The sequence below is a fragment of the Gopherus flavomarginatus genome, chromosome 2, assembly GCF_025201925.1.
Source record: "Gopherus flavomarginatus isolate rGopFla2 chromosome 2, rGopFla2.mat.asm, whole genome shotgun sequence".
Classification (NCBI taxonomy): Eukaryota; Metazoa; Chordata; order Testudines; family Testudinidae; genus Gopherus; species Gopherus flavomarginatus.
In genome coordinates this window covers 238097654-238109673 of record NC_066618.1, presented here as the reverse complement: position 1 = coordinate 238109673, position 12020 = coordinate 238097654, and the positions used below count along the sequence as shown (strand labels likewise).

The following is a 12020-nucleotide window of genomic DNA, read 5'->3' as shown; positions in this document are numbered from 1 at the left end:
AGAGACAAGTTCACTGCTGCTAGAAAGACTAACTGCCCTGTCAAGTTAACTTCCTCTTCCACTGTGCTTGCCTGGAAAAGCACTTCTCAGTCAGACTAATTGCTGGAAGCAGCTGTGGAAAGGAAGTTAGAGCAGATCAGTGTCAGTGGATTGTCCCTAAAAATGAATATTATGGCTAAGTGCTATATACTCATTTTTTCAAAACCTTGAGTTTGCTGACATCTAGAGGATGTGTGAACCAATGACTAATGATTCCCTCCCACTTCTCAATTTTATGTTGACAAGCATTCAAAGAGAGAAAGGGGGGAGCAGATGGAAGGGTGGAGCTACCTCAGGTGTTTGGATAATATATTAGTTAGTATGATATAATAAAATATATTAGAATAAATAGGTAGATTAGATAGAAGATGAGGAATTACAGTCCTAGAAACAGCTATGAAAAGGAGGTGAAAGAGTCAACATTTATGGAAAAGCTACAGATGTTTCTTATAAAAAGACTATTCCCCCTCCCTCCCTGGGTGTCCATAGCTCCTTTAGAAATGGGAAAGATGTACATGCATAAAGGCAAGAAAAACACCTCAAGTTTTATTTTTAACCATTTGGGCCAAATTCATTCCTAGTGTAAAGTCAATGGAGTTACACCAAAACTGAACTTGTCTCATGCAGTTTACTGAAAGACGAGTAAATGTGAAACATAAGTACAGGAAAATGCACTCTGCTTTTCCAAGAACTCAGGACAACAGTCAAAACAGTTCAAAGCTAACAGGAGGACAACAAACTCATTTTAGGAGGCGTAGATGTTTGGATAGTAAAGTAGCAAGATGGCAGTGGCTATAAGGGATTAGGCAATGAAGCACAATGGAGTCTTATATGAAGTTTCATGCTACCGGAATTATTGTCACGCAGTCAATGGCCATTCTCTGTGTTGCAGTATAAAGGACAGTTAGAATATAAGGGCTTCAGGGAACGATCAGATAGTAGCAAAAGAGAAGGAAAGGAAAGAAAAGAATGAGGAAGAGAAGAGGAAGTCTGAAAAGACAGACTAAAAAGGCGATGAAAAACATCCCAAATGTTATTGTTCCAGTGACCAGTCTTTTGCTAACCTAAAGAATGCATCACTCTTCAGGCTGCACTTATATTTCCTTTACCACAATAAATCTATGGCCACACACCCCTATTTCTATTAGGAGAGGCATTAAGCTGTTATTTGGCTGTACTCAAATCTGCAGCTGTACATACACATAAACATGGCTGTTTGTTACTACTTTACCGCTAGGCATGGTGTTTGGCAACTTAATGTATTTGAATCAACTACTGCAGCCACTTGGACATCGAATTATGGTTCCAAAGTAAATACCCAAGATGAGAATCAACAAGTTCACTTATACACACTTGATTCATTTTATACAGAATCCTTTATATAACAGCAAAGCAGACAGTAACCAGTTGAATTTCCATTGAGGAAGTCAAATATAATTAAGAATTGCAATGCCAGATACTCTGAGCTGGCCATATAGGATACATATTTTTAGTATTTTCTCAAACAATGTATGAGACAGAGTATTACCGTTTGAGTTATAGGTTATTATTGAAGGGCTTCTTGTAGGGACGTAGGAATTGCTATATATATAATCAGACGATTTGTCCATCTAGTCCAGTATCCTATCTCTGAGTGTGGCCAATAACAATTGTTTTGGAGAAAGGTGTAAGAAACCCCATATCCAGCAATTACAGAATCATCTGCCAATAGGGGAAGATTCTTTCTAACTCCATGAGTCAATGAGTGGCATATGTTCTGAAGTGGAAGTGTCTAAATCCCTTCTGTTATATATATCCTTTTTAAAGTAAGTATAGACATTCTCACAATCCATCTAAAGGTCTAATCTTTTCTTGAAACTTACCAAGCTCTTGGTCTCTGGATATTTGGTAGCAAATGAGTTGTACATGTTAATTATCCACTGTGTAAGAAAATATTTCCTCTTTCAACATGTTTCCTGCTTGCAAGTGTTTATTGTATTTGTTTTATAATCACTTCCTTTTAGCTAATGCAGATGCAAGTACTTAAAGCTCCCTATGCTTTATACTATCTACTCCTAAGTGTCTTCCTTTCTTACACACCAGAGACATCAGTCATGACTAATCTCTGCTAAATGAAATCAAGCTAATCTTCATTTCATACATGAGTTGTTTTCAATTTGAAAGTTTTCCAGTTAGAAAGAAGATTTCTAGGGTTAGCTCCTCTGCCGTCATGTGCTACATTACCAGCAGATTCTGCCTGTGAGCCAGCACACCCAGCTGCAGGATGATCACCCCAGAGCAAAGATGGAACAGGTGGGAATATAGAGCTAGAGCAGACGTTCTGATATGACCTAAGTTTCCAGCATAAGAAGAGTGGCCAGCGGAAAGGGGAGCACGGCTGGGATGTCCTTATGCTGCACCACTTCCTCACTATAGTGTTGGCCCCTTGGAGTGTAAGTTGAGGTCTAAAAAGACAGAGGATGAAACCTAAAGGCTCCTTTAACTTCTGCCTGGAGACCCATGGATCCAGGATTGGGGGAAGTGACAAAGGTGAGCTTTACCCCATCTTTACACAAACTATCCCCCCTTGTGCTGTGCCCAGCCAGACTCCAGGATCTAGCCCTAATTTTTAGATTCTGAACTATCACAACCCACTTTTTAATTCTTTATATATCGAGATTCCCCCCCCGAAAACTAGTTTTGAAAGAACTTTGTGATGCATGGCTAGAAAGGGGAAAACATCCTGCAAAATAAATAACCCTCAAAAGACATGTGGGAAGATAATGTTTGTGTTTTTCTGTTTTTACATATATATGAGTAGGGTCAAGGATGTAATCAACAGTCCCTGTCTATGCTGTATTCTGATAATTCAGAGATCAGAAGAACATCCTAGCATTTAAATGAATTGTAAACACGGGATATCTCTGTATTTATCTCTCTTTGAAATGTATTGAGAATGGTAGAGGAACAAGCAAGTGGCCTTATGTTAATTCTATAGCTAAGAACCAGTGATGGACTGCCTTCAAAGTCACGCTAATTAGCTTTTGAACTCCAGCTTCTCAATAAGGACATGAAATTGGATAAAAGATCCTTGGGTCCTGATTCTGTTATCTCAGATCTGCTTAGGCTTTATCAGGGGAAGTTTGAGTCGCAAGAATGAGGTCCCAGTTATGCCGGTATGCCCTGAATATGATGTTTGGACATTGGACTATAACCTATGAACTATATCTAAAATAACTCTTTGCAACTACAGAGCTTACCATCTCGGATATAAATCTGCACCTAAATGAACTGAACTCATGTCTGTATATATATATTGATCCTTTAACCATACTCTCTCTCTCTTTTGTTTTTTAATAAAGTTTAGTTTAGTTGTTAAGAATTGGCTGTAGTGTGTATTTGGGTAAGATCTGGAATATTCAATAACCTGGGAGGTAATGTGTCTGTTCCTTTTCTTTTATGTGATAAATAAGATTTTCAGGAATCTTCATCATATGTGATTTAGGTACCTAGATAGAGGCCTGAGGCTGGATCACTTTAAGGGAACTGTGTTGTTTGGACTTCTGAGTAACCAGTGAGGTAACAAAGAAGCTGTTTTATGCTGGCTTGGTAAATCTAAGTATTGGAATATCTACCAGCTTTTTGGGGTTTGTCTGCCCCATTCTTTGCAGTTCACCCTAATTGAGTGATCATAGCTGGCCCCCATTGGGACCCTGGTCAGAAACTTGATTTGTACCACTAAGTTTTATGAAGAGAGATTCATACCTAGTATCTCTGCAGCCTCCAAGTGCCGTTCGGGGCACATCTCTGCTGTGAAAGTAAATACTGCGGGGGAGGTGAGTACCACAGAAAGACCATGTGGCTGGAGAAAAACAAAACACAGTGCACATTAGACAGACTTCTCACTGCTGCCACAATAAATTTGTTAGGCTAACAATTTAAAACTTGTTAATGTAAGATAAGTATAAGAGCTACGAATATGTAGGAAAATGAAAATAATCAGTTCTTACCACCAGAGGATGATCGACATTATAATCCTTTGCTCTGTAACTCTTCACCAAGCCAGAAATAGGGTAAGACATTCCATGGCTGGAGAAGAAAGAAAGTGGTCAGGGAATGGGCCTGGGACTCAGGAGACCTCAGTTCAATTCCTTGCTTTGTAACACTTCCTGTGTGACCTTGGACAAATCACTGAAGGGCAGAATTTTAAATGTATTTAGGCGCTTAAGTCCCACTGAAGCCAATGGGAACACTTCAAAAATCTTCCCTTAGTTGCTCTGTGCCTTAGATCCTGATCTATAAACTGGAGATCACAGCACTTCTCTACCTCACACATTAAAAGATCATGAGGAGTTCAGATACTGGGATAATGGGGTCCGCTCAAAGTACTGTAGACATTTTTCACCTTACTATCAAAATCTGGGAGCTTCTTATCATGCTAACAGTGCTTAAGGGAAAGTTTTGAAAGTTTATTTACAAAGGGGATTTTACTTGATCAAACCAAAGGAGTGCAGAGACAAGTTCAGAATAGATTAATATTTATAAGAATTTGCAATTATTTTTTATAGAATTTTGGGTTTAGGCCTTGATTCAACACATTAAGCCCATACATAACTATGAGCATGGGAGTGGTGCCACTGACTTCAATAGGAACAGTCATATGTACTTTACTGAACTGAAGATGTGACCGTCATTAGCTCATTTGGATGGGCATTAACATTTTTGTGGATATAATTAAAGAGCTTTAAGTAATTACAGCTCATTTTAGCCTGCAAAACAATTAACCCAGTAACAAGTTTTATTGCATGTGGCCTTGATTCACGAAAGGCAGAAGATTTTTCCTCTGGGTATGTTCACTAGCTTGTTATTATAGGGGTGTTATTGGTGTTTATTACAGGGCTGCACAACTGAGAAAGTTAAAACATATTATTTATTTTTAGAAGAGTGAACAATGACATTTGATTTTTTTATATAAAAAAGAAAAACATTATGCAACCTGTGCCTACAAGCAAGGTAAAGTAGGTCAAATTTTGGTCCTAGAAACTTTCATAAGACTGGACTGTGTTATTCTTATGAATAGCATGTACCACCTTACTCCACAAAGGGTCCTATCAACTTCAATAGGATTACTCATGATATAAAGGTACTCTTTCACGTGAAAAGGGTACGAAAATCTGGCCCAAAGCATCTTATCACATGACTAGCTCAGGGACTGCTCTTCTGAAAGCTTCCTACGCAATTTGAAACAAACACTAAAGAAACAGGGTTTTAGAAAGGGGCTGACACACATCCTCTACTCACCAAAGATGAACACCAGCATTTCCAAAGCCGATGCCAGCAAAAGCACTTGCTAGGTGCATGTTAGCCCTTGCTTCATGATCATCTGGCATTCTGACAGCTCTGTGCACAAACATTGAACACTAAGAAATCCATACCTGCATTGACACACTCAGGAGAGGGGAAAATGCTCATTTGGGGGTAATACAATTGGAACTAAAATAAAAATGGAAAAAGAGCTGGGCAAAGGATCAGATAGAAAGAGAATCAAAGAGAAAGTCTGTTTACACTAAACTGCTTCAGTAAAGGCAAAAAACTTACCCTTCACTGTACAGCAGTTGTGTAAATGAGATTGTAGTGGGGTGGCTGCCCCACTCCAGGAGAGCAGGGGTTAAAAGCAGCCCTTGGAGAGGGCTGTGGCTGCGACCCAATTGGAAAAGGGGTGAAGAGCTGCCACAGTTGCGGCCACACCCAATCAGGCCACACCTGGCCCTGATATAAGGGCCAAGGGAGGAGCTGGGTCAGTCTCACTCCAGCCTTGGAGTGGGAAGGACCTAGCTGCCTGAAGGAGCACAGGGTACCTGAAGCAGAGCAGTGTTGGGGAAGGGCAGGCAGAGCTGGGGAGCTCTGGCCTGGCAAGTCCCCAGGCTGAGGCCTTGTTGAAGGCCAAAGGAGGTACTGTGGCCACAGAGAGATGGCTGGGCCAACAAAGGCAGCAGGTTCCCCCCTTGCCAGTGATAAGTGGTCATCACAGACTGAAGTTTGCCCCAGGGGAGCACTCCGAGTGCTGGAATCGAGCTAATTCCCAGATGACCAGCAGGAGGCGCTGCGCCGGTGAGTCTGCAATCTGCTACAGCAGGGGTGGCCAACCTGAGCCTGCAAAGGAGCTAGAATTTACCAATGTACATTGCCAAAGAGCCACAGTAATATGTCAGCAGCCCCCCCGCATCAGTTCTCGCACTGCCAGTGCCTCCCACCCACCGGTAGCCCTGCCCCTTTCTTTCCTCCCTGCACCTCCTGATCAACTGTTTCATGGCTTGCAGGAGGCTTGGGGGGGCAGGGAGGGGGGAGAAGGGGTAGAGTGGAGGCAGCGCCTGTGGCAGAGCCAGGGGTTGAGCAGTGAGCACCCCTCTCCCAGCAAATTGGAAAGTTGGCACCTGTAGCTCCAGCCCCGGGGTCGGTGCCTATACAAGGAGCCGCATATTAACTTCTGAAGAGCCACACTTGGCTCCAGGGCCACAGGTTGGCCACCCCTGTGCTACAGGGACACAGTCCTCTATGATTGTTGTGATGATCAGGGTCCAGACGCCCCGGGGGAGAACAGGGGACTGAATTCCCAAAAATAAGCAATTGAATCAACTGACTGTATACAGTATTACTGTACTGCAAACGTGTATCGAGAAAGGTTTTTTCCGAAAGACGGTGATGCACTGGTGATTAATATCATTGTGAAATGTATGTATTAGAATTGTATGGGGAAATATTGATACCTTTTAATATTATGCTCTGAAATCTGTGACCAAACAAAAGGGAGAACCAGTTGTCTACCAGCCAGGAGTGAAGGCAGCTATCTACCTGTCTCCAGTGTAAATTAAGCTTTATGGAATCAAAACAATGGAAGCCCCATTTACACACATCAGTAGGGGACTTGGAAGTCAACAGGAAGGGTAGAACAGCAGAAGATCACCCTGATGGTGGGGACAAAACAATGAATTTTTGGTAATGGAAGGGGGACAAAGAGACATTTTAGTTATCTGTCACTTAGGGAACAGCACTCTGATTCTGGGAATGTTGGGCTAGGGATGCTGGCAACTTGTAAGAAAGAAAACTGCTTAGACAAAGATTGTAACATGCTGAGATTAAGTTTTAGTTATGAGAAAGTTTTAGTCTGATGTTGGTTTTATTTGTAACCTTTCCTATCTCTTTTCACTCTTATTTGTAATCACACCACTTTGTTAATATACTTATTTCTGCTTTATCACAAAACCATTTCCGTGCTGACAGTTAAACTGAAACGTGGGTTTTCAGACAAGCCACCAGGCTGGTGTGCACTCTGTCTCTTTGGAGGCAGCGAACTTGATAATGTCTGTGAGGGTCCACTGAGAGGGGCTGAGCACTGCAGGGGAGACGGTTCTGGGGAGATTCAGGGCTGGAAGGGCAGTTGGTGTCACCCAGCAAGAAGTAACCAGGCTGGTGGAAGCCAGGGGGAGGGTAGGTGCTGTGAGTAGGCTGCTGGTGCCAGGGCTCTGAGCTAAAGCTGCACGGAACAGCAGCACCCAGGGTTGCAGGATAGATGGTGACACAAGCCCTTTCTGGTCTGGGTGATCTTCCAAAACATTACAATTTTTATTATGGTATAGAAACTGGAATTACGGCCACTGTTCCTTCCCTTCCCTGGTGTAGGGGTTCCTCCCTACTAGCATAAGTGCAGATCCTAGATCTCCCCCAGCTCTTCCCTCAACAGCATCTGATTTGGTGCTGGCATGGAGCCCACCTTCAGAGGATTTGGCCACTCTCCCCTCCTCGGTCTGCTTCAGGACTTTGATACAGAGACTCTCATTGGCAAATTCAACTCTAAAGGTATAATAAATAGGATGTCAGGATAACTATGTGCTATAAAAGCCTTTTAGATGGAAAAGTGTTGATTCTCAGATTATAAAAATCAGAACAGCTGAAAGTTACTCACAGGCTCAATCTTTGTCTCTCATTGAAGTCAACAAAAGCCTCTCCATTTGGCCTGTACCCTAAATGAGCTACTTTCAAACATACATATAATTTTAACACCTCACAGGTGAACGTTTACTTCACCTTGATGTACTTGCATAGTATTTTGTATAAATGTCCTTTCACTACATTGAAAGCCATAGAGACAGATGATAGCAGTACTTATGTGTCCTGCCTAAGGTTGTTATGGAAATGTGAATATTAAGAGGTACATTGCTCTAGGATTTAGCTGTGCAACTCATGACTATACATTGGAGATTCTCAACTAAATCCTCATGCATTGCTTTAAAAAGTCACCGCTGAAGATCAACTTTGTTCAGCCAAACCTAGTTCCAATTTTACTGGGCATTTTCTGCCATGCTAAGAACAAATCCAGAGTCTAGGATAGAAAATGATGTCCTAATATAGCAATTCACCTAATCTCTGTGTATGTCCACACAGCAAAGAAAAACCCATGGCTGGCCTGTGCCAGCTGACTTGTATTTGCGGGGTTTAGGCCACAGGGCTGTTTCATTGTGTAGACTTCCAGGCTTGGGCTGCAACCTGAGCTCAGGAACCTAGAAGGTTCTAGAGCTCGGGCTCCAGCTTAGCCCAGATGTCCACACAGCAGTGAAATAGCCCTGTACCCCAAAACCCCAAGTCAGCTGGCACAAGCCAGCCATGGATTTTTCTTTGCTGTGTAGACGTATCCTCAGAGTCTAGCACTCAGGTCCTCACCAGCATTCTTCTTGGCAGATGTTCAGGATCAAACCTATCATCAAGGTGAAAGGTTGCTAGGCATACATTACCTTTTCAAATACTCTGCCACAATGCGCAGTGCGTGGACAGCCCAGACATCACTGATAGGGTTGCTGCCTTGGTAAGCAGGCCGATTGATTGGATTTGAAGGGCAGGGACTGCGCATCTTGTAAGGAAGAGCAGTGTACGCTTCTAGTGCGTGGCTAAAAGGAAAAAATACTTAAACAGAAAGGTTCCATTTTTCTCCTATACACAATCTGTCCTGCAAGGGATTCGGCATTTTACAAGCTCAGTTCCATTGAACAACATTGAGCTCCTGAAAAAGGGGAATTCCCTTCTTACAGGACAAGAGAGATTTAAAGACTCCAGGACTATCATTACCTTCTTTTAAAGGCTGACCTTAAAAAACTGAGAGTATGATAGTCAAGAATACTGGATGGACAAGTCTCCTAGGTATGGCAGTCATGAAACGTAAGCATTATTTACATTTTTAACCAATCAAAAAGCATTTAAAGACAAACCATTTAGAGCTTAAAAAATAAATAACTAAACTCCATTAAAAATAATGAATTTTTCCAGACAGTATAGTCAGCTAATAGTTTGAGAAATACGACAAATATAACTTTCAATACATTTGTCATCCTATTTTAACATGCTATTTCCTTAAGGTGTGTCTGCATAAACTAGCAGCCATATCAATGAATCCAATCTTCTGCATATCTTGTGCAGTTAAAATACTTAATCTATGATTGTTCCAATGTATCTTTCAAAACTTTGAAGGATTTTTGTGCTAAGCAACATAATAAAAGCACTGGTTTGGAGCAGCTATAACACAAACTGGGCCAGTCTTGTGAGTTGAGGGAGATTGAGACCTTGTCTGCAGCGCTCAGCACCTCACAGACTTCCACAGAAAGGTTTGTCAATGTGCTTCAGTCCTGACCTGTTAAGTCCCTGCTATTCTAGTCTCCGCTCATGAGAAGCAGATGACTGTCAGACAGCCTAAATTAGGTTTGCCATGTGTTGCCTGTGCTCCAGCAAAGCATTTAAAGCTTCAAAGCTGGCCTCAACAATTCACACTTCTGATAGTTGGTATTTTGGTCCATGCATCCAATGTACATTTCATCTTATACAATGGAGTGAGGCACTTGGATTTGTTTCAAAGGGTGAGAAGGACTGAGGGGAATGGTGCATTGAAGAAACAGGAAGGTGGGACTGAGACAGACTGAAAACGGACATGTTAGGGAAAACTGTCTTTTTCTCCCTCTAAAGTACCGTATTTGTTTTTCTAAGTTAAAATGACTCCTCCCCGCAAATCCAGCACCCCACATAGGCTACTTACCAAAGCACATCAAAGCCACTGTTGGCCACTACTCGCTCTGGCATATGGATTGTATGCAAAGGATCAATCATACCCAATGTGGGCTTAATGGCTCTAGAAGCAATGCCTAAAACATGTGAATTATAAAAGTGTGTTAATAAAAAGGATTGTCATAAACAGCACAGAAGAAAGAGTCTTAATACTCAAATTGTAACAGAAAAGTTAAAGTCTCAGGACAAGTGATTGCCATTAATAATAAAAGAAGGAAAGGGAGAGCCTGAAATGCATATGCATCTAAATTCTATTGAGAAAACTGACCAAGATTCTGAAAAATATTCACTTTATCAGTCTTAAAAACAATCTTTCTGGGGGTCTGAATTACACAGGTAATGGGACAGATTTTTCACCTCTAAATCAACTATTCAAATCCATTTTAGGAAGGTTGGTTGCTGAAGAGTGCTACTAAATGCTGGCTGATGAAGACCCTAAAGTGAAATGAGCTTATGCTCTTCATCTTGTCCCAGGTTTCTACATCCCCAAAAAGTGCACCCTCACTGGCAGACTCAGCAGAAGGGTGAAGATACAAAGACTGAATGGACACAGAAATTGAATTATCCACTCAGCCCTACAGTGATCCATATTTTCTGTCCAAGCATAGGAGAAGGAGGAGACTGTCAACCAGCAGAAATAGAAATTGATTCCTTCCAAACAAAGAAGTCAGACTTGGTGGAAAATAATTCAGATGCTGATTTACCAATCATTTCTGCACACCTATACAAGGATTGCAGGTCTCGAATCCAGGTCTGCAGCCAACACCCAGCAGCTCACTGCTATCAGCAAGGAATGTGGGCTGGTGGACTCTAGCTCACCAGAGACACTACCCATAAAGCTCCTGATTGGAGGAGACATCTGTCCTCTATGATTGGCTCAAACTCACTATTTAATCCAGACAGAGGCTCAAGATGTTGTATGAGCAGCTAAGTGAATTCCTGGCTGATTTCTACATTGGACTCTGCCCTCCCACCTGAATCCTGATCCCTGCTTTGTTCCTGCCCTCCTGACTTTCCAGAGCCCTGCTTCTGTGTCCCCGTCCCCAACAATTGACTCTGACCCGTGGCCTGACTCCTAACTGCCTTCAGCTCCAACCCCTGGCTCCCAACTCAGACTTCAACCACTAGTCCTGAGCACCACCGCTGCTCTAACCACTAGAACTGACTGCCTACATCCCAGTCTTTGACAATCTACTTATTAGAACCCCTTTACCATTCCCAGCTAATGTAGGAACTTTGCCTTTGTCATGGCCTAATTCCCCACTCTGAACCTTAGCGTCCAAAAGATGGGGTACGAGCATGAATTCCTCTAAGCTCAATTACCAGCTTAGTACTTGTAGTGCTGCCACCAACCAGGAATTCCAGTGCCTGGTACACTCTGGTCCCCCCAAAACCTTGCCCGGGGACCCCCAAGACCCAGTCCCTCTGGATCTTAACACAAGGAAAGTAAACCCTTTCCCTCATGTTGCCTCTCCCAGACTTCCCCTCCCTGGGTTACCCTGGAAGATCACTGTGATTCAAACTCCTTGAATCTTAAAACAGAGAGGAAAATTCACCTTTCCCCCTCCTTCTGTCTCCCCCTCCCAGTCTCTCTCTGAGAGAGAAAGTAATCCTAACACAGAGAGAAATTAACCTCTCTTTTCCCCTTCCCTTCTTTCTCCCCACCAATTCCCTGGTGGATCCAGACCCAGTCCCCTGGGGTCTCACCAGAATAAAAAAACAATCAGGTTCTTAAAACAAGAAAAGCTTTTAATTAAAGAAAGAAAAAACAGTAAAAATTATCTTTGTAAATTTAAGATGGAATATGTTAGGGTCTTTCAGCTATAGACACAGGGAATACCTCCCAGCCTGAGTATACAAGTACAAATTAAAATCCTTTCAGCCAAATACACATT

The 12020-nt window shown here is 42.2% G+C and overlaps 1 protein-coding gene across 2 annotated transcripts in view; it reads right to left on the bottom strand.

Annotated features, from left to right (window-relative positions):
- ADHFE1 (alcohol dehydrogenase iron containing 1) overlaps window positions 1-12020 on the bottom strand; it is a 36008-nt gene that overhangs the window by 6964 nt on the left and 17024 nt on the right. For both annotated transcript variants that reach the window (XM_050941042.1, XM_050941043.1), the window contains 5 exons: window positions 10097-10202; window positions 8808-8960; window positions 5320-5418; window positions 4029-4107; window positions 3784-3880 (listed from right to left, as the gene is read on the bottom strand). In XM_050941042.1, the coding sequence (XP_050796999.1) occupies window positions 3784-3880; window positions 4029-4107; window positions 5320-5418; window positions 8808-8960; window positions 10097-10202 (534 nt within the window). The remainder of the gene's footprint in view (window positions 1-3783; window positions 3881-4028; window positions 4108-5319; window positions 5419-8807; window positions 8961-10096; window positions 10203-12020) is intronic.